Source organism: Opisthocomus hoazin, chromosome 10 (genome assembly GCF_030867145.1).
Source record: "Opisthocomus hoazin isolate bOpiHoa1 chromosome 10, bOpiHoa1.hap1, whole genome shotgun sequence".
Taxonomy (NCBI): Eukaryota; Metazoa; Chordata; class Aves; order Opisthocomiformes; family Opisthocomidae; genus Opisthocomus; species Opisthocomus hoazin.
Genome location: NC_134423.1, coordinates 29,502,528 through 29,525,213, shown reverse-complemented (window position 1 = coordinate 29,525,213; position 22,686 = coordinate 29,502,528). Strand labels below are relative to the sequence as shown.

The following is a 22,686-nucleotide window of genomic DNA, read 5'->3' as shown; positions in this document are numbered from 1 at the left end:
TCGGCCCGCCGCCGCAGCGCCGCAGCGCCCCCTGGCGCCCGGGAGGAGCCGGGCGGAGCGGGGCAGTGGCTGCCCCATGATGGAGCCCTCGGCCCGCCGCGCCACAGCGCCCCCTGGCGCCCGGGAGGAGCCGCGCGGCCGGGCGGTGCGGGGCAGCGGCTGCCCTCGAAAGAGTGAAAAAAAGAAAAAAAGCCTGAAAAGCTCCCAAACACCCACAACATTAACATTTCTGGGGATGGCGTCAGGGATGACAACTCTCCGCTGCTTGAATAATCGCTTTGTTTTATTCAAACGCCAGAGGTGAAGTACAAACTGTAGTTACACGGCATTTTGTTTCCTTAAAAACAGTTCTCAGCTACGGAATTCCAAACAACTTTCAAAACCAAGTTGTTAAACAGTTTGCGCCTGAAATGTTGGGTTTTCCACCCGTTTAAAAAAGGATTGGAATTAAAGGATTCAGAAGTAAAAGCGGTTATATTCTTTTCACCCTACAAAAAGGGAAGCGAGGATGCAGGCACAGATAGTTCACCACAGAGTCCCACGGTGAGGGGACCAAGCTTCTCCTCTCCTAGAAATACCCTCAACTCCAAACGCAGCTTTTTTTCCTCTGAACCATTAGTAGGTCATTTAACCTGAAAAACACCCTGAAAGCCCAAGGGAAGTATCTGTTGCATCTGGCCACCACTGCATGTCACGCTGCTTCTAGGTAAGACAAGTATTACATAAAATTTACACGACAAAAATTAACAACAAACATAGGGTCAAGGCGTTTGCAGTATCCCTGCTTGTCCTAAAACATCCACTAGACTTAAAAGAATGATGAAAGCTGTATTTAAAGAGCGCGAATTAAAATTTTAGAAAAAAGCGTGGGTCAAACTGGAGTCCACGTATCACCGAAGGACAAAGCAAAGGTGTAAGCAACAATTTTAATTCCTGAAACCAATCAAAAACGTACAGGTCCTTTAGTGTTTTTACAAAGACTTTCCTAAAGGATTGAATTAATTTGGGTGTAGAACAGAAGAGGGAGAGTTGCTTCGCCGCGAGACTAAAAATCAAAGACAAAACCACAAGATGCAATGCTAGCCTTTGAGCGTATAACTTAAAAAGCACTGAGTCATGTGAACAATCACTAACGATTACATCAAAAATATTATACATTTACTTCTTTCATCTCTTAACATTATAAGATAGGTTGGGCAAATACCTGGCACCAAAAAATTGATGCATGATAGTTCCAATACGTTAAACAAAATGTACTATATTAGAACATTAATATTTAAAAATTTATGCCGACTTCTCGTCCAAATTCAGATGGCTTACCGCTTCCTAGAAATCCTGTTTACCCTTCTGGAAAAATTAGCCAATTACTGACTTCACCTTCTTTCACAGTATTCAAGGTGACCGAAGCTCGCTCCTAACGGAGAGGTGAAGGAAAGGATATTATTTGATATTGCATTCAAATTACTGTAACAAGCTAGTGTCGCATTTTAGCCAAATCTCCCAGCAGTGTCATAAAGTGTGTCCCCGTTTTCCCAAACTCCTCTGTCGCCAGGGCTTCCTTCCCCACCCATGTAACAAATCACTCCAGCGCCTGCCGGGTTCCAAACACCAGCAGAAATCTAACACTGACCTCAACGTAACCCCCTGCGAGTCCTACGAGGAGCTAAGAGTTTATTCACCCTCCACTAATTATTAATCTCCATTTCCCATTTGCAGAGTAACATTATTGTAAAATCTAACTATTGGCAGCACCTGCATTGCTGGCTTAGTTTCCAGCTGGAGCAATCCAGGTGCTGCTATATTCGCTATACATTTTAATTGAACAGGTGTAATATACAATTCATATTTGAACATTATGCCATCCAAGTCCACACAATGTCCATCAAATAAATCACTGTGATGTTGCAATAAAATATATGATCTGATTTATCTAATAAAGTTCCTCATCACGTAGCATATCCGAGATAGATCCAATGCCTTGAGTATCAGACTGAAGCCAGAGGCAATCGTAGGGAAATAACCAAGTGGGCTCTATGCAGGTGAGCGTTCTGACAGTATTCAATGGTTTGCAGCGTCTGCTTGTCGAGGCCAGCCATCTTCCTCAACGCCAGAGTCGTATTCTTCCTCGGATGAGTCTTTACTGGGAGCCCTATAATTAAAACGAACTGATCAGATACTTCAGGAAATGAGGACAAGAATGGAGACAGTTTCCATAGCTCCTGGTAAACACGTCACCTGCAAAGCGCCCCAACGACAAGCGTTCTGACAAGCATCCACCTGCTGAACGACCCTCTGATCCGAAAATGGTGCTGTGCAGGTCTGCACTACCACCAGTACACAGCCTCATTACTGAATTCATTATCTTTTTGATTTTCAGTAAAGTCATTCGATTTAATTAGTAAATTTTGCATTTTCAGCAAACATGGGTGCTGGTGCTCTACAAAATCCCTTAAAGCAACCATCGCTGTAGGAGCGATCCCTTTCCAGCCCAGCCATTCCCTTGGAGACACCAGGTGTGCCAAGCCAAGCTTCAGCAGGTGCAGACGAATACAAGGCATGTATCTCAGTGGAGAAAGTCACTCAAAAAAGTTGTTGAGGTAGAAACCAAGTCAGAGTTCCTAAATTTCAGACCTGTGTTTTTAACCTGACCCACTCCCTCTCAACTCCATCCTCTGTTCACCAAAAATTAAGATTAATTTTTTTTTAAACCCAGATTGCTTTAAGCATTCCACCATATCATTACCATAATACAATCTTCACAATGTTAAATTGATAATTTTAACACAAGTTCAGCAAATCCATAGATGTGCCTCTGTGGCTCTCCACTGCTGCAAGAGCTATACAAAAGAAAACTGCAGCAGCCTGGAGCTTGCTTAAACAAAAAAAAAACCCTCAGTAGTAGAAAGTAGAAGGAGAAAGGAAAAAGGTCTTATTCAGAAACTTCAGTACAGTCACAAACTTCAGATTTTTACTGTTAACTTACGATGCTTATACTTTACTTCTATTTCTACAGGTATACACATACACAAAAGGCTTAAAGTAACTTTACATATAATTTTATTTTTTAATTTCTGTTTAAAAACTAAAGCAATACAAACCCAAAGTCTCTAGGACAGAACAGGCACTAATTCAGCTGTGTACAGTATACAGAGAATTGGATCCTTTTCGGGTTGTGTGCATGGTTTTGTGTTTATACGCTTGCTCCTACAGCAAACATCAGAATACCTGGCTCGCTGTACCACTCGTCTGTTCTGACACTTCCGTTATGGTTTTACCTAATGTATCCTGGCTCTTTTTTGCCTTCTACAACATCTTTGTCAACTTCCACGCATACAATGTCAGAATTGGGCACTTCAAACATGGGCTCCAGCAACAGCTTTTCCTACAAGAAAACAGACATGGAAAAAAAACCCCACAGTATTTCTGTATGCCCTCTTCTACATAACAATACAGTTCGCAAGTGATTTGCAGAGCTAGAGGCTTTTCTTGGAAGAACCAAATACCCACAGTTTTAGAAAAAGACTTACTGTATCCAAATAAGACCCAGAGATAAGTGAGGTTTTGACTGAAAATTGTCATGATTAGGTCCACACACACAAATGTAGTTAGCTTCATTTACTTGGTACGAGACTGAATTTACTCACCATTATAGATCGAAGACCTCTTGCACCAGTTTTTCTGTCCAGGGCCAGTCTGGCTATAGCCTTCAGTGCATCTTCAGTTACATTCAATTCACACTACATAGAGAAAAAATGGTAAGTTCAGTTAATTCTTTCCTTTATAACTCAGTGAGTTTAATGTGACAGTGCAAGCGTTACTGCAAATAACAAACAGTAACGATTTACTTGTTACAGACCAGAACATTTAACATTTAAGCTACATACCTAAAGCTTCAGGTACACTTCGTTTTTGACTAACGCTACCGGTATGGACTACGTCCCTTTACTTACAACTACTGTAAGTACCTCTACTGTACATGACGTAGCTCTCCATGCCTATTAGGCAAGGTCACGGGTCTTCATTTGAACGTTAACATGAAGAGCAGCCCAACTACTCCCTGATTACTTGCCCCACAAGGACAATTACCCAATCTAAATCAGCCAGGTTTTAACAATTTATCTCACTTTTTTCAGAGTGGGGAGGTGAAACACATAGAGGGAAAGAAGTGATTTCAACTCATACTTTAGATCTCTTTAACACTATATTTATCAATAAGAATATTGAAGAGTCAACAAATAAAACTTCAAACCTTATCCATGCTGAATAGTGCCTGGTACTGAGGAACCACAGCATTTCGTGGCTCAGTAAGAATCCGTACAAGGGTTTTCTCATCTAGGCTGTGCAGAGGAACCACAACGGGCAAACGTCCCACGAACTCGGGAATCATGCCAAACTCAATGAGATCTCTGGCTTCCACATGACGCAGCAAGCGATCCTTCTCTTCAATATCTTCATGTGGATCGGACTCTCCACTTATGTTTGCAAGATCAGCTGCTGCTGCAGCCCTTCTGCCTTTTCCCATATTAGCTGGTGTCCCAAACCCTAGATACTGCAAAACAAATGCATTATGCTTACAGAACTGTAATAGTTAAGTTTTCTTTATGTAACTAAATCATGTTTCATGTGCATAAAAAAAAAATCTGGAGTGACTGATTATGTCATTACGTATTAATTCAAGCTCAAGAAATCACTTATAGTAAAATTGGATGCCTTGCACACAATCAATTTCTTGTAACATTTCATTCCCTCAGTAAGGTATCCACACACCAGACTGAGTAAGTTTTTTCTTAAAATTAAAAAAAAGTTAGCAGTGTCCTGTTAAGTTTACAAATACCAGTGACACTAAAAAGGGCTCTTCAGAAGTGAAGCACATGCATACAAGAATGGATATCACTAGAAAAAAAGCTTTTTCTCAGTTTCATACTTGGTACACTGCAACTGCAAGAAACCCTGTTATAATTGCTGTAACTGTTTCACATATTGTGTTTTTAAGTAACATAGGGCATGACAACAATGTATAAAGTTTATCACATAAGTATGGACAGCAAGTCCTCTACTAACACTTTTAAGGCCTTTTTCACCCCCCCTCTATTCCCCCCCCCCCCCCCCCCCCCGATTTGCATATGCTAAAAATTGCTCTGTGGAAGCGGAGACCACTGCAAGCTCCCTAAGCCTACTAGCAATAGGCTTGTCCTTTGCTACCTTTCTCAGGCTTGACCTCAGGTTCCCAGGTAACAGATGGAAAACCACTGCTCTACAAATAAACTTAGTGGGTTTACAAATACAGAAAGACCTTTAGGAGTCAGTACTGTGAACAGTAATTAAGATAATTTTTCAGTTCAAGTACATCCTGATGCACTCACTTTTTCATTTTTCCTCCTGCTGATAATTCGGTCAAGACCATTAAAAGCACCAGAAGCTACAAAGAGGATGTTTGTTGTGTCAACCTGCACCGTTTCTCCACGCAGTTTACGAGAGTTCTTTTCTGGAACGTTTACTATCGTGCCTTCTAGCAATTTTAACAAGCCCTAAGAAGGAAAGAAGAAATAAGCAATATAAAATTCCACTGTATAGCATCATGTAAGGCGGCACATCACACTGTGTTTATTTTCACAGCTGTATTTACATTTTTAATCCCTTATGCCTTTATAGTAGCAGTAAATGTCTATAAAGAAATCAGGTTTCCACATACTACAAACAATTCCATTCAAGGACAAAAAAAATATTTCTTTAATGTGTCTCCCATGCACATTATGAGCTGCATCCAGCAACGAGTTGCTTGAAGAATTTTGTCAAAATGGAAAGTGTTATCTATTCTTGCCTACGTCACACAACTCACTATCTGAATGCTGCAAAGACATTTTTCAATTAAGAAGTTTCTATGAAGCAGTCTTGAGTTGCTTCTGAGATTTTTTTTGGAATGAAGAAAGCAAAGAGGAGGATGAGGGTTTCAAAGGTTAATAGTTCAGGAACCGAAGAACTATGACTCTATACACTCCACGCTATTTGACATATGATAGGATGATACGTAGACTTGATGGGCTGTTTGCTTACGAAGTAAAATCACCCCACAGAAAGACCTACTTGTTGAACACCTTCTCCTCCGACATCCCGTAACTGATGAATACCAGGAACGCTGCCAATCTTATCCACTTCATCCAGAAAAACAATTCCTGCAGTTACAGAAAAGGGATTTAAGGAAGACTCCACTTTTTAAGAGAAGCGAGAACTTGCACATGGGGAAGAACATAATTTAAGATAGCTGCAATCTATTCTACTTCCATATGGCAGACTGTGAAAACATATGAACAGAACATAAGCAAAACCATGGACAAAAACAACAACTACAAGGTATGTTTACTGCTGTAGGTGACCCTGCTTCGGCAGGAGGGTTGGACTAGATGACCCGCAGAGGTCCCTTCCAACCCCTACTATTCTGTGATTCTACGTTTAGAGCTCTCTTCTTCTTTCTGATTTAAAGTGTTAAAATTCAGGTACATGCAACAGGAATGTAAGTTACAGAAATACTGGTGGTCTCAGTTTAGAGCGCTGAGGGGAGATTAACATAGTCTATGAACAAACCTCAGGAAACATACTGTAACCCTTTACCTTGCTGAGCTTTTTCTACATTGTAGTTGGCATCTTGCAGGAGTTTCGCGATGACAGATTCAATGTCTTCACCAACATAGCCAGCTTGAGTCAAGGTAGTACAATCACAGATAGCAAAAGGTACATCTAGGCATTTAGCTAGAGTCTGAGCCAGCAAGGTTTTACCTGGTAAAATAAAAACTGTCTGTTTTAACTTCCATACATTTCTCTAGAGCACACAAACCCAAATATTTACCACAGGATCATTGTTACCATCATTAGACATTTTGAATGATGCCAGCATGTTCATATATTCATACAAAAATATTTTCCAAGGAAGCCAGTTTTCATGCACAGTGTTTTTTGTGTTGGCAAGCCGTACTGCTGAATTAGACTAATACTATACATTTGAGGCAGCTTGAAACACATACGGTATCACAAATAAAATGTCACACAATATAAAAAACAAAATACATGTACTTGCATAGATAAAAGATTGAATAAGTCAGCAGCCCTTTGCAGACACTCAGGGTGCAGTGCAAAGTCCCACTGCTCCTCCTTTGAAGTTGGGAAGAAGCAAAATTAAAATATTATTTAGTGAATGTTCTCCCAAATAGTCTGCAAAATGCTATTGCTTCAGCACAAACAGTCCCACTTTTTATGAAGACACAAATTCCTCTTTTAACCCCCCATAACTGATCTGTCCCAGAGATGAAAAAACATTTTCTAACCACAGCATCTCAACTTGCCATCTAGAGCAGAGAAAGTTTAAGTACGTTTTATTTCAGCTCAGTGAAACTTGTACCTTTTAATCAGTCAGTAAACAACACAGACATTTAAATTAAAAAAAAAAAAAAGAAACCCACATGACCAGACCTCCTTTCTTCTCAAGGACATTTAGCTCAGCTTGTTATCATGGCATAAAAGCACAAAAATTGGAATTCACAGTTTAGCTTTTTATACACCAAATTGGAATAGTCATAAAAGAGAAAAATGACTCATCAACAATCAATTCTAAGAAAAGTCTGATATCTATAAAAACATGCCGCTGTATACCTGATCCAGTTGGTCCAAGCAGCAAAATATTACTTTTTTCAAGTTTTATGTCATCATTGGGCGAATCTAGTACTTCTCCTCCCCGTTTTTCCTGAGGTATCTGCTGGTTCATTTGTTGCTGCATCGATGCTCCTAAAGCATTACCGTGTGGACTGATTCCAGCAATCTGCAGTAGTTCTGAAGAGAACAATAACAGCACTGTTTGAGCACAGACAAGGTGTGCCATTGCCTTAATACACAATAAAAGCTTGATTCTGGTTTTGTTCTGCAAGCCTATAACTCACTCTGTCCGTACAGAAGTTTACAGATTGGACTGCTACACAAATATGGCACGACTACTACAAAACCAGGAGTTCCAATCATATTTTTGCACAAGCACCTATTTGTATATATCAAAAAATTTCCAGTGGTATAGTGGATTGTCTAAAAATATTCTTCTACATCAAAAACAAGAGAAATTTTCAGTCCTTACAAATTAGTTCATTTTAACTGTAATTTTTAATATGTTTTTTAACATCCAAGAAGAAAAAACCCAAACTGCTGGCCTCTACAATGAGAGAACTGGCATACTATGACAACTACAAAAGCAATGCACAGGTCTACTCTCAAGACTTAAAGACTTGTCTTAGTCCAGTTGTTACGAGGTTTTGTCTCTACACATGGATGTGGAGATCAAGCTGGATTTTCTTTTTGTTCAGAGCGCTAGTTTTAATTGGCTCACAGGGTAGATAAGTGAAGATTAAGAAAACTGGTTTGAAGAGATATAACTGGGATTGCAAACTGACCTACACTAGACTAAGGAAGAAGTTCAATAGTCAGTGAGAATTCCGGCAGACTGAAAACAAATTTAACTGACATCACCCAGACCAAAAAAAAAAGGCATTCTGAGGTTCAAGGCAACAGCGCCTTTTAAGAGTACAAGGACTTTGCAGAAAAGAGTTGCATAACTTCCTTTATTATCTACCTCACATTATACTTTGTATGGCATTACTAACATTATCACACCTCAGATTTAAGTCAAAAAAAAAAAAAAAATATTTCACTTGGTCTACAGAGAATAATTCTAAGGACAGATAATTATTTAACCAAATTCCTAAAAGAGATTTTTACAATTTACGTGTTTTCCACCTAGAACTAGATAAAGCGTCAAGTCCTAGTCACCTCTGTTAAAAACACCCTCAATGCTATCAATTAAATTTACTTATAGAAGAAAAGCAAACACAATTTTACCCAGCATTTCCAGCTAGTGGTCACTAAAGACTATTCTACATTGACATCAAAAGAGTAGATATTGCAGAGGAGGACACGAGGAGAGAGTTCACTTACTTGTAAATCTGTACTCATCCTCCCGTCTTCTGATCTCTAATTCTAAGAGAGAGGATGAAAACAGTAATAAAGTTTATAAAAGCTTATAAATTCTCCACCTCTTGCCCTCTTCTGAATACATCTCATCACTCTGTATGAATGTATTTCTAACAAGAAATCCCCACATGAATTAGTTTCTATTGCTGTCAACCCAAAACCCAACTTGTATGCTTTTAAAATGACAGCAAGCTTTCTACTACTTAAAACAGTAGCAATCTATTACCTCAGATTAGATCTTCATTTTAAAACCACTTACAGAAGGGGAAGAAAAATGCTATAATCTAATTTTGTTTTGAAAAGGCTTCCTTAAATACTCACATTTATATCTGAGTGTTACCACGTAAGATTTCCCACATTTCAAAGCACTATCTGTTATAAACACTCACTGCCAGTCCCTCTGGGTGTGCACCAATCTATCTTCCTGTGGAGGGTCAGGAACTTCCCTGTGCCAGGTTAGGCACACAACTGCTCTCCTACCACTATCAGAACAGTCCTACCAATGTTTCCCCCTCAGTTTAAATACTTCTTTACACAAATTCAAAAAACAAAGAAGATTCTGTTTGCTTAGCATCCTATTTATTGCAAGACAGAAAAAAAACACCTTAAAAAAAAAGCAAGGTACACTTTGAATCAGAGACAGTAACTTAATCCTACTTCTAAAAATAAATCAGATCAACATAGCTACACACTTACTCAGTAGCAAGAGTACTGCCAAGAGTAACTCCGTCTACACCTCCTTAGATATGGAACAATACTGTGGTGACCAACAGATGCTGCCAACCACAGCAAGCGAGGCTAGAAGGCTAGCTATTCATCAAATATCTTCAGGATCTGCATTGTTGCTTGCAGATTAAGCAGCAGATTTACCGTTAAGCAGTAAATGAGATTAGAAAGGAAAGTTTAGGAAGCTCGCTTTATAAAGTTAAAGGAAAATACCTAACAACATGTGTCAGTAAAAAATGTTAACCATGTAATATGTCAGGCAATACCCATAGCATCACAAACCTTCTCGCCGGCTTTTAAATATATCACAGAAGTTTACATAGAGTGAAAACTAAATTTAATAGAAACTCTTTTGGCTCATTCCACTTACAGAACATCTAGTGTTGAGGTAAAACCTCTCTCAGGTTTCTTAAGTTGGAGCCCTGAAACGGTAAGCTTTATTTGACCAGAAAAATACCAAACATCACACAAACCTCTCGGTGTTAAAGAAGCCTGCTTTTCAACTTCTGCCTGCTGTCTCAGGTTAGCTGGGATGTTATTGTAGATTCTCTTGTAATGATTGTACACAGCAACTGAAAGCACCTTCTTGGCAAAACACTGACCAACAACATATTTGTCGAGGTAGTTATAAATCTGAAAAATAACTCAATCTCAGCAACATTTCTAAACCACCTTGCAGACAAAAAAAAGAAAAAAACAACCACACCAGTATATTGTGCCAAAGGTGGGCTTCGGTCTAAACCAACCACTATAGAACTAAGAAACTGAAACCCAACACCCAAAATACATTCCTGTTGGTAAGTTTACTTAAAAACATAGGGCTTACACAATCGTATTGTGTCTGTCAGTTCTCATCCTACCAGTATTTAAACCCATCGTAATTTTCACCCATATTTGTAAGAGGAACAGAAATTTCAAGAATACTTAATTTCTTAGAAGATGCCTATCCAGGAGCCACATGCAGCTTCAGAAACCATTATAGTTCACTAGAAACTGAGAAATGCAACAAACTCCCTCACTAATCGGGAGCAGGAAACCAAATGACTTCAGATGGGTCAAGCCACGAGCTGATCAGCCACACTCTGCATCCAGAAACAGGCCAAATAAAAAGTTCTGCAGCTACAGAAGGAAGCTGCCAACATAAGAGTGCAGAATATGAGGCCATAGCAGGAAATTAAAGATGCTACGGCTAGTGAGGGTTGAAGTTAGCCTCAGGGTCCCAAGGAGAAAATGAAGGTACTGGACTTCAGTCACACGACAAAGGCAGAGGAAAACAAGCCCAGCTGCTTTCATTGGATCTGCTTGTTCCCTTCATCAGTGCTCTGCTGGGTCACATAGCTCCCAAAGGTTTAATCTGGAGCTAATCGTCTTTACTGTCTGTTGCTCTGTCACAGTAGACCGTTACACACCTGATGCAGATCAAGAAGCAAAGCATTTCACCACACTGTAACACAAGGAAACACTGGGCTGACATTAAGAACCATACCTTTTTTGGTGGAGGCGGCGGCTTCTGCTGGAATGCCAATTTCACAGCTTCTGCTGCTGACTCGGGCTCTTTAATGATGCTCTTTTTTGTGTCTGCCTCTGACAGTACAACAAAAAAGTGGTGACACTTCTCACACTTCACAAAACGGGTGGAAGCTGCAGAAAAAGTAAAACAAAACGGTAAAAGGAATTGCTCAGACAGCATTCCTTCAACTGCCTGAGCTTGTCATACACAGGACAAGCACCTGTAAGACAGCACAGTCGCCTCTGTGTTTACACAACACTTCCTCTTCCAAGCATTAAAAGCATTTATTGGGACTATGAAATCTGACACAGAGGGAATGCAATTTGTCCAAAAAGTCACAATGAGGGGCAGCAACTAAACAAGGTATTAAAAAGCAAGAATCTATTTTGTACATATTCAGTAGCACTACACTTGGAAGAGGAAACCGTGCATCTCAGAGCAATGCAAAATTAATGAGGGCTTCTATGACAAACTAGCAGGCAAAAAAAAAATTGTGCTAGGGACAGACCACTCCAAAGTGCAGGGAAGCGATCTACCACAGCAGAGATCACGTGCAGCAGGTTCAGGAAAGGACAGCTGTGCCAGCTCCCGCTCTCTGCGGAACGCTACGGAGCACACTCGAGTCACCGAAGCTCAGGGGTCACACGAAGGGGTCACCCCAACAAGAGGCAGCTGTGGTATGCAACAGATGATCAGGACTTTGAGGTTTTGCAAGATCTTTTGCTTATTTATTTTTAATGTCCAGAGTAGAACAAATTTCTTTCAAATTCCAAAAGCCAAACCCTCCTACCACTGACTTTGCAAACCATGTCTCAATAAATCCTGTTATCTGCAAAGACTGGTTTCAGAAGCCTGCAAACTAGAACTTGTACTATTTTTTTTTCCCTCTGGAAAAGCAAAGTTGAAATAATCAGAAACAGACAGAAGAATAAATTTGTAATTCAAAATAGATCTTTTCTGACCACATCGCTATGCTACTAAATGCAAATCATATGCAATAGGACTGGTTTAAAGTAAATATATTAGTAAATGTATTAAATTAAGTAAAGTAAATGTAAAAAAACAACCACGTGAGAAACTTCAATGTGAAAACTTCTGAAATCGTAACAAGTTTTTAGAAAACGACTTGAACACTGTAGTACTAGCTGATTTTACTAACAGCCTCCAGCAAGAAACAAGCTACTTATTTATAACTTGTTGCCTCCTATAGAGCTGGCATCAGCAAAAGAGGAGTGGGGTTCTATTTTTAATATTAAACACACCTTACAACTGTGTAAGACAGAGCAGCAGATTATTTTAACAATGTAGCACATTATACAGCGACCATCACAGCTTTATTAACTCTACTCCAAACAAAATTTGCCAGAACAGCTGGAAAGCTCTCCTGGCAACAGTCCAAATTGCTGTTACCAGCCTGATGGGAATGCAAGGGAGAACACTTGCATGCCCATCCCTCTTACGTTAACTGTTATTTAGCAACAATAGTGGGGGGAAAAAACTCCAAACTTTCTCCAAATGTTCACTCAAAACACCTCTGATATGCTTAACGACTACAGTGCCACGGGGCTGTTGTCCTTCCTTATGCAATGCTAACAGTCAGCTTTACTGGGACAGAACAGCCACAAGAATATTGCCCCCTTTATAGAGCCACAGGAATGGTTAAAAAACCAGCAAATCAAGAGCAGGCTGTAAGAAAACTATTGTGCATCTTTAAAACATCATTCACTGAAAAAAAATACTGTGCAGAGTACACTTTTATCAACTACTCCAAGCAGCACAGAGGAAGGTTATTAGAGATCTTCCTAATTTTCAGCAAGACCAATCGGGTCCCTGGTTACAGAGAAACTTTGGTGTACAGGCCACCGTGGGGAGGAGACTGTTATCAAAACACAGCTGTGAAACCAGCCAGATTCCATCATCTACTCAGCACTCCAGGAAAAAGTCACCAATATGAGTTTTAACAGAACAAAAAAACATTGAGAAGTTTGCGCTGAAATGCTAGGAAACCAAGTTTAAGTACTGCTATCTCCCTAAAAGTGAGCATTCAAAATTGCAAGGAACTCTGCTATCCTTAAACACTGGCATGTTTTCAGACGTTATTTTAGCAAACACAGTAACAGCACGGCAAAGAGCCTTCATGTCAAATTACCTCACCATCACTAAGATGTCTGCAAATATTTACAGTGTGGTAAAATGCAAGTCAGGCATTGTTTTTGATTCAGGCAATGTTACCACAAAGCCCACATTTGCAAAGGGATTTCTAAAGTCCACACGAGCTGACCTCATCAAAGAGACAGGCTGGGTTTTTACAATGTGTACAGGAAGCCAAAACAATCAGAGGATTAATCTTAAAAACAGTTGTAGGGTTGAGCTAATGGGCTACTATTAACCTGCTATAAGGTAAGAAGATATCAGGAAAAAGAGTGCAGGGAAGCTTCTTGCCTATTAAGTACATACAGCAGCAGGGAAGTCTTGTTTCGGAGGATGGGAGCCTACCTGAGAGCATCAGGTGCAGACAGTAAAAGCAGCGCTTAGGTAAGGCTTCTTACGCCAAGCAGGTTGATAGCTACAGGATTTCACTGCGTCTGAGGCCCACCTCTTCTTTCACTGATCACAAAACTCTCCTTACAGAGTCTCACCACCCAAAACAATACAGGAACTGCTGAGAGAGTGTGTCAAAGCAAAATTCCTTTTGGTTCATGTCATATTCTTCCTTAATTGTTAATTATGGGAAACCCATTGCCAGGGCAAATCCTTGTGCAAGATTTGTGGATGCAAAATGAAGCCCCGTTAATAACAAACTCCACTGGACAAATAGCCTGTCACACTGCCAGTCAATGGCAATTAATTTACTAATAAACATGGCTTTTGTTCAGTATTTTCTTTGCCTACTTCTCTCAAAACAACTAAGAAAATCTAATATTTAAAAGCCAAAACAAATGTTAATTGCCTATTTTCCTTTGGCTTTAGATATTTACTTAAGGCTCTGCAGTTCCATAATTCAAACCAGAACTGAGTGAATCCACCATTTTTCCTGACTAAGCAACATGAAAGACTTAACGGAAAAAATCAAGTTACAGTATGTTTAATAGAACAGATATTATTTTTTTTCTTAGTTTTTGTTTTCATTTGTAAAATCTTTTTTAAGATAACTAGAACTTAGCTCTTGCGTTTTCCAGCCTCTTTATATTCTACAGTTTGGCTGGGAAGCAGTGTGCTCAAATTAACAGCCTAAACCAGTAAGACACAGGTCCAGAGAAAACTTGACCATGACTCACAGGAGTTGCTGAGAAATTAGAGCAATTACAATCTTTGGTTTAATGTTTTTAAGTTAGAAAATTGACAACTGCTGTTCTCAAGATGAACAAAAAAAGCCCACTCTACTCCCACTATTGGGTGACGCCGTGCTTAGTTTGAACTAGCAACGGACTCCAAGGCTGTAAAATCCTAAAGCCTCACAGTAGAATATGCAAGGGTGAGAAAAGCAGGCACATTCAATTATTCACAAGCAGACTTTACCTTGTAGTTTGACTTTCAAGCTTCTGACAAATCTGACCAGCTGCAACACTGTTTTTGTAAGTGCGAAGGGGGCTTCCAGTCCCAAGTTGCTTACAGTACCTGTGCCATCCTGCCACCACGATGCACACGCAGTGGCACTACTTGTGAAGTTGAGACTGCATATACCAGACATTTCCTGCCATAACGTTAGTACGAGTGAATCCTCTTCCTAAGAAAGTCTTCAGACACACTTACAGATTCCTAGTGACACTGACAATATACCAAATCACACCTCTGCTTTCCAGGGACACCCAGTGATTGTTCTACTCTGCGGCAACGCTTCAACGGTATTTCCAGATAAAAGCACAAACTCCAGTAACAAGGGGAGCAAACACACCAGTGAAGTGAGAGAGGTTCAACATGTCTCTGTCTACTCATGAATCACTTGATAAGAAGGTAAACAAGGTTACAAATCCTTCCACTGTTTTCAACCACACCTAGTCCAGGGAGAGGCCAACATACTGAACACCACAGGGACTGTGTTTCTAGTGTCCTCAGCTACTGCCAGATTTTTCAGAAAACCTTGTTGCCTATAGTTTCAAACAACTAAAAAAAAGGACTTATTATTTCTGGAAAAAAAATAGTAGCTGAGGACCAATCCTCTTATCTAACATATATAAATTGTGATTATAGAATTGTCTTGTGATCCATGATGTTTCATCATTTTTATTAAACAGTATTTCATATAAGCAGCAGCAAATAATAGCACATCCGCTCATTATTTTCACCAGCTGTGATATTAACAACTGTTGAACAAGTTTATGCTGACCTCTTCTTAAGCTTCTTAGTGCACCAGTCTGATTATCACTTGATACTTCCTCCCTGAGCCCCTGACAACGGGTGTTTGCTTTCTGACAACTATTTTCTAGGTTGGTCTCATTAGCGCAGAAATAAGGAGAAATGTCTTCAAGTCTGATAGAACCTAAAGCATAATTGGTATTAATTTGGACTGTCCTTCAAAGAAAGGTTGCTATTCTTGCTGGACACCAGGCATCTGATACTTTGAGGATTTTCTATTTAGACCTTCCTGCCTCCTATTTGGAATATGTTATGACCCTGACATCACCACAGAACACCATTCCAGTAAGCCATCTGTCACCTACTTATTCCTCTGCTGGATAAGCACTTTGGTTATAGTACATGCAGGATTAAAGTTTTACTCTTTAGCAAAAAAAGGACAGACATTACAAACATACGTATATATAATGGACAGAAAGAAGTATCAGTAGTTAAAGCTGTGTTGTTTATGCATAAAACGTAACCAACTATTTTAATATCCACACAGACAATACGTGCTGATGCCAACATGGTCAAATTAAGCACAACAAAGTTTCTGCCATTGTAGAATTACGTAGGCTAAAACTTAGCTATCAGGACTACATTAGATCACAAATACAAGCACATCTGTAGCTATACATAAACGAAAGAATTTATTAAAACTTACAGACAAAGGTCTCCACGTGTGTGCACAAGTCACCACACTTTGGGCAGCGCAGCTGGTTCCCTCCTTTCCCAGAGCTTCCAGCGCTTGACTTCTTACCACCGCCCTCGCCAACAGACTTCTAAAAAAGATTTCCAGACAGTTACCCCCAAACAATGGCGCCATTACGTTAGGCACTTAGCAGTGTGTCTATGGAATCCGGTAATGTGAATATTGCAATAGCTGAATGACAAAATTACTGCTGTCAGGATTTCTTAAAGGCTTTGAAAACTTACGAGCAACACAACATTTTGAAGTGCACACTCATCTTTGCTTCCCAGGTCTGCCAGTTTTGGGTGCCCATGGAAGAGGTGTCCTATATCTACGTCAGAACTGCCTGACTGGCACTAGAACAGTAACAAGCTAAACTCTGCCAAAAATGTTTTAATAGTATATTTCAATGTAATTTATTCTAACCCCAGAGAAGAACACAAACCATACTTATAGAGAGAGTAATTTCGTTTTCGCAACTGTGTTGATTCTAAAGGTTTCTGAAGCCACAGCTCTCCTCATGTCCTTGGCAGATGGAGCTATGCGGGCAGATGGCTGCAGGGTAGATACGGCCTACAAAACAAGCATCTCAGAAACTGCTTGGAAATACTTTATTTTTTTACTTCTAAGGCTGACTTCCCTGACAGAGACCTACTTGACTTTCTTTGTGTTACCCTGTTTAGTGGTGTTCAAGGTTAACATTTTTTAACTCTATACCCATTCTACACCTTTGTACTTTGATTAACAATAAAAGCTATTAGATTTTAGGAAACAGCAAAGATGTCTCTTCCCTTTTCTAAGACAGTTCCCCACTTTTTTCAAACCTTGCTTGCCTGCTCATTTCCTCTTGAAACCCTACTCGAGAAAAAAAAAAAAAAGAGCATTAAAAATTTTTGTCTTCCTTCTTTATTTTTTAAAAAAGTTTAATCTAAACCTTCAGAACACACCTGCATCGTCTGGACAGTTCCTCAGCTGTCACAACACGCCACACTAAGGTAAAGCTATTGCCTGTGAACTCTCAAAATCCTATCTGCTGACTAAAGAGCAGTTTTATTGAGGTAATCATTTATCTCAAGAAGCTGTTTATTAACTGTAATTATAGAGAAAGACTAGGATGGAAATAGATTATAATTCACTAACAAGAATAAAGCTAGTCTCCTCACAAACTTGCCTTGCTTAATACAACTATCAAATCAGCACCAAAACCAAAAACATTTTGAAACGTACTTACTTTAAAAAGTCTACTTGGGAGTAGCAGGCTTTTGAAGAATAGTTCTGATTGCTACTCTTTCCTGAGACCCTGAAGCCTGTTGTAGATTTGTAACATTCTACAAAGTTTTCAAGTGCCCCTTTACACTAGGCAAAAGGATTTCTAAAACTGGGAAAAGTATTATGGGATGTTTGTAAGGTTTGTCTGCTAACAAATTCATAACACCTTTTTTTTTTCCTTCACTGTCAGTTGTAGCAATTTGAAGGATCAGAACTGTAAAGAGTTAAAAATTAGAATCTTCTTGAACTTTTTATAAGTAAGGAAAAATCTGAAAACATTTAAGAAGCTTTCTAAAAACCTTCTGAAAAACCTAACGCATGGAGATTACCTTGCCTCCGTCTCCAGGACCATCCTTGCTTGCACCGTCCTTTGAAGCAAAATACGCTGGTGTTTCCGAAAAGTTTCTAAGAGGAATTCGCCTTAGGGAACAAGTCTCAAAAGTCCCAAGTTTTCCTAAGACAGGGATGCGCGTGCGACCACAAGTAATACCTAAAAACAAACAAAAACATGAAAATAAAAGATTTCATGAACCATTACACTGTTGGGAAAATTTTGGTGATACTGCGGTCAGGTAATAGAGCTACCTCATCAGAATCCGACTGCAATGCATAAGAACCAAACCAACGTTTTCATAGGTGTAATATATTCAAAATTAAATCTTTCTGTATATGTTAAGTACCCAAATTCTGCATGTCTATTAGAAATACTCTAGTTCTGGTCCCGACGCCACCAAACCCCAGAACCGATTCACATTAAATGCAGCTCAAAGGTTTCAGCAAAGGGACTCAACTCCGAACATCCAAATTTCAGTTATCCAAAACAAATTCTTTTCACCACCTAAATGTTCATCTCATTAAAAGCTGCCTAGATTGTCCAAAATTGACCCAAAAGTAATTCCATGTCCTCTAACATCACACAGCTGAGAATCTCCTCGTGTCATGAAACAGGGAACATCCCAGTTACGAAACTGCTCCTCAGAACAATAAATACCATCTACAACCAGCGCTTATTGTGAAATAATTCATCCCCTGAAGTAAGAGAGAGACCTTTGAAGTGTCTCCTTCTTACGCAAACGTTACCAAAGAAGCGTCTCAGACTCACGGACTGCACGTCTGGATTTGGCTTTCACTTGTGAATTCTACTGAAAACCAGTTTCCAGGAATCCGAGGTAAAGTTTGACAAGAAAACAAGTTGTCCTGAGGAAAACTAAAAGGTTGTGTCGTATTGGGCACGTGCTGACAGGCACAGGTAAATTCAATCTTAATTTTCTTGAAATAGCTTATTGCCAACGTGGAAAAAAACTTATTGAGAAACTAAACAGCCTCTTCCTCCTCTTGCAACAGCGGGTAGGATTACGTTTCATGATTAGGTATGATGTGAATCAACATCTGTTGTCCTTGTGATTGCAACATCTCTCACCACAGACACGAGCCTGGAATCCATATCCCGTCTCAATTGAAGAGACAAATTTCTCACTTGCTCTTTTGATAAGAAAACAGAACAGCTATATAGCAACAATGACAGTTAAAAACTTGCTGATAATACATGGGTTTACTATTAAAGAGATGAGCGGATCATACAGAAAACTCCAACTCTTCTAAAAAAAGAACAAAAACAATAAGAATGGCAAGAGGAGTATGGTTCCTTTGCTCTGAAAGAGGTAACAATCACAACTAAGACTTGGAATCTTAGCTGAAAGAGGACATTTAAAAAAATCACCTTGCTACTATCACAGGAAAACAGAAAAAAAAAGAAGAAAAGCATTATGGACAAACCTAAATTAACCAGGAAAACTCTCACAGGCTTTTGCAAAGTCACAACCGAGAACGCAGCATCACATGAGATTCAAAGTTGTTTTATTTATATGCTGTTATATGATGATATGTGATGTTTTTATTAAGATAGATTCCTGAACTTGAAGATGATTTACTGTTAACATGACTAAAAATACAATCTTTTAAAAATCTGTAACAGCATTACTTCTGTCTGCAGAAATGAGGGAGGACTAACGATCAACATTCTCTCCAAATTTAAATTCCTTTGCTAAGTGTCACTGCAACATAGCAAAACGCTTTAGATTACAGAGGATAAACTACGAAAACAGCTCAGTAAACTTAAAAATACTGCCTCACTTTTACAAGCAGTTGTGTCCTTTCAACTGAATCTTCACAGAGAACTCTGAAGACGATGAGAGCCAGCAGCACTTGTCAGTGAGCATTTATAATGTAATAGCTGTTTTGCATTAATTCCCTGTCTTGGGGGCTTATTCCTCATTAACGGTTCCTTTGCTGAGATTTGGGTTACCGCTTCTAAAGAGAACTGAGACAGGACCCCTTAAAAAAAACAAAAAACCAAACCACTTCCCCTGACCAAAGCCCAGCATCCCACATCTCTCCTGCAGTAACGAGAGATTTGGCCTACGGAGAAAGGACGGAGCACTAATACAGAAACTCACTTATTTTACCACTAAGCACTGCGTGAGGACTACAGATCACAGGTTTTAATTCAGAGTGCCCCCGTGACGTAGAAAACGTACTGAAAACTGTATGGGATGAACTATGAAACTATACACAGTGCCGAGTACGGAGCTGGTAAGTGCCAGTTACCGACTGTGCCCATCAATTGATCAGAAACCGCAGCTGCGGGGCTTCGCCTCCAGTGTTTGACAGGACACTGGCAGCAGATCCAGGCCAGCCAGCAGCATTCCACCCACACCACGACGCTTTTGTTGCTGTTAAATTCACTCTCACAAAAGTCTTCGCTGGCCAACCTTTTGGGAACATTAAACTCAGCCTGCCACACGTGCTGAACTCTAAAGGGTGCAGATAGGCTAAATCAGAAAAAAAAATAAATTTAATTTCTGCTACATCAGCTGGTGGCTACACACAAAAAGCCTTGTCCCTGTGCTTATCACGAGGCCTGAGCAATATTTTTTTGACAAGACATCACTGTACAGTTAAAGAATGAAGGAGGGAGGAAGTTATCACAACTGCTTTCTGGCATAAACAAGGCCAGAGGCAGATTTTTTCAGAAGAAATGAACATTCCAGCCCAACACCTGGCAACCTCCACTGAATGATCCAGATCCTGACGAACGTTGAAATATGCAGGCGCTGGCTAGCACAGCAGTGTTCGCTCACGCACACAACCGGTGGTCAGGGCCCGCGTGCTTCTTTGAAACAGTAAATTTAAAGGACGTTTACCTAACACAAGCATGTTGGTGGCAGCAATGGCATCTATCCAGGGTGTTCAGATTAGCGCGTTAAGAAATAATGGGAGGCTCCTTTACACCTTATTAACCTTTAATTGATAGTTGAGGAAAGAAATACTGACTTGTGGGCCAAGCCTCAAATATCCCGGAAGAATCTATTGCCAAGGAAGTGCCAGGGAGACTGACAAGAGAGGAGTCTCCTCTCTGTCCCACACAACACCTGATCGACTAGACTGACCCACGCACTCCGAATACTCTCAAGTTTGTACCAATGAGCGACAGCAAACAAAGTACCTGGCAGAAGACCTAATCTATTGCAACAACAACAACAATGCACTAAAACAAGATTTATTTTTTTTCTTTTAAAGAACTTTCATAGAAAGCTGATGCATAAATAATCTTCTTACTCTGTGTTTTAGTCTCATTTTTCTTTTACATATCCCTTAAAAGGGATATCTTAGTTCTGACAAAAAAATATATATAAATTTTAAAATAAGATAATTCTGAAGTCAATTCAGAATATTACTTGCTCTACAGCTTACTGTTTCAGTGGGTTTACATGAGGCCAGACAGGCTGGAGTTCAAAATACCAGCTTCAATCTTTCAGCACAGGCGATGTCAGAGATGTAAACTTAAAGCCAACTGCAGTGAGTTAACGCACCTCTTGAAGGCAATAAATCATCTCTGACTCGTCGGGCTATTGCTGAGGGTACAATCATTCAAAACCCTGTTGCAAACGTGGCAGCAGTAGAGATTTTCAGCACAATTTGGGGGTGGTCTGCCTGTCACATACTGTGTCAACTCTCACTGCTCAGGAAAACGCCACGAAAAGGACAGAAGCAGTAAGAAAAGTAACAGCCTTCCTCCACTTCAGCTCCCAGTAAGTGGTCAGCACAGCCTCGCCCTTTTACCGAGTTGGAAAGAATGACTTTTTGCTCACTGAGGCCAAGTCTCTACGAGCAATATTCCAAGCTGACGTCGTAAAACAGGCAGGCTTTTAATCAGCCAGCTAATTAAGCACTGCAGGGTAACACACACTGGACGACTCCCGTGGAAACACGCTCCATTCCGGCGTTACGTTTCCCAAAAGCTATCCCGGTGCGGGCTCGTTTTGCAGAGCTTCACACCGTGGAACAGTGCCCTCAGTCCCACACGCCACCGGTCGTCCCCTCGCACCGCCCACGGCGACACCGGCGAAAGAACGAAAAACACAACAAAACCCCCAAAACCACCACGGAGCCCAGGCCGCAGCCGCCAGCGGCCGCCTGACCGCAGCCCTTCTCGCAGCGCGGTGGCCCCCTCTCCCTGCCGGGACCCCCCGGAGCGGTGACAGCCCTGAGGCGGCCAGCGGCAACAGGGCTCCCCCTCAGGGAGGCGGAAGAGGGCCCCGGGGGCGGAGGGCCCAGCGGCGGCGGGCCGGGCCGCGGCGGGGGTAGACGGGACGGCGATTACCTCTCCGGGCGGAGGGCAGCGTGGAGCCCAGGAGGCGGGCGGCGGCGGCGCAGCTGTGGCAGGCGGACATGGTGCGGCCGCGGGCCCGGCCCGCTCCCCCCCCCCGCCGCCGCCGAGTAGGCCTCGCTGGCGCCGGCAACACCCGCTCCCCCGCCCGGCGCCGCCTCAGTGACGGCAGCGCGCCGCCGCCCGCCGTCACCGCGCACACCCCGCGGACTACCGCTCCCAGAGGGCAGCGCGGGGGGCGCCGCGCACACCGCCCTCCCGACAGCCGCGCGAGGTCTCATGGGAGATGTAGTCCTGAGGGAGGGGAAGCAACAGCCCTGGCCCTGCCGCGTTGCATCACGGGAAATGTAGTCAGGGCAGCGGCAGCCCCTCCGTACCCCTTCCACACAGGTTATTTCAGGCGATTCCCGCCTTCTGGCTCCGCTCCCTACATACAACGTGAGAGAAATATTTCCCTCGGATCCAGAAATAATTTTT

At 41.1% G+C, this 22,686-nt stretch overlaps 1 protein-coding gene across 3 annotated transcripts; it reads right to left on the bottom strand.

Moving 5' to 3' along the window:
• Window positions 1-264: 264 nt before the first annotated feature.
• CLPX (caseinolytic mitochondrial matrix peptidase chaperone subunit X) lies at window positions 265-22,349 on the bottom strand. Of its 3 annotated transcripts, none has more exons than XM_075431776.1 (14): window positions 22,204-22,348; window positions 17,870-18,030; window positions 16,245-16,362; window positions 11,219-11,373; window positions 10,206-10,365; window positions 8,971-9,012; window positions 7,645-7,821; window positions 6,610-6,774; window positions 6,085-6,173; window positions 5,364-5,528; window positions 4,250-4,549; window positions 3,645-3,737; window positions 3,276-3,382; window positions 265-2,149 (listed from the first exon to the last, which is right to left on the bottom strand). In XM_075431776.1, exons 1-14 carry the CDS (start codon window positions 22,271-22,273, stop codon window positions 2,059-2,061), a joined length of 1,893 nt encoding a protein of 630 aa, XP_075287891.1. In that variant the 5' UTR covers window positions 22,274-22,348; the 3' UTR covers window positions 265-2,058. The 3 variants fall into 3 exon arrangements, with proteins under 3 accessions (XP_075287891.1, XP_075287892.1, XP_075287893.1); XM_075431778.1 differs by having other exon boundaries at window positions 2,068-2,149; window positions 3,226-3,382; window positions 22,204-22,349; XM_075431777.1 differs by lacking the exon at window positions 8,971-9,012.
• Between the last annotated feature and the right edge of the window lie 337 nt (window positions 22,350-22,686).

Excerpts from the sequence above, each read along its gene's own strand:
- CLPX (XM_075431776.1), bottom strand. The coding sequence starts at position 22,273 with ATGTCCGCCTGCCACAGCTGCGCCGCCGCCGCCCGCCTCCTGGGCTCC. Across the intron at positions 16,363-17,869 it reads GTCCTGGAGACGGAGGCAAG|AAGTCTGTTGGCGAGGGCGG; the intron begins GTAATCTCCATG and ends AATCTTTTTTAG. Across the intron at positions 3,383-3,644 it reads GAGGTCTTCGATCTATAATG|GAAAAGCTGTTGCTGGAGCC; the intron begins GTGAGTAAATTC and ends GTTTTCTTGTAG.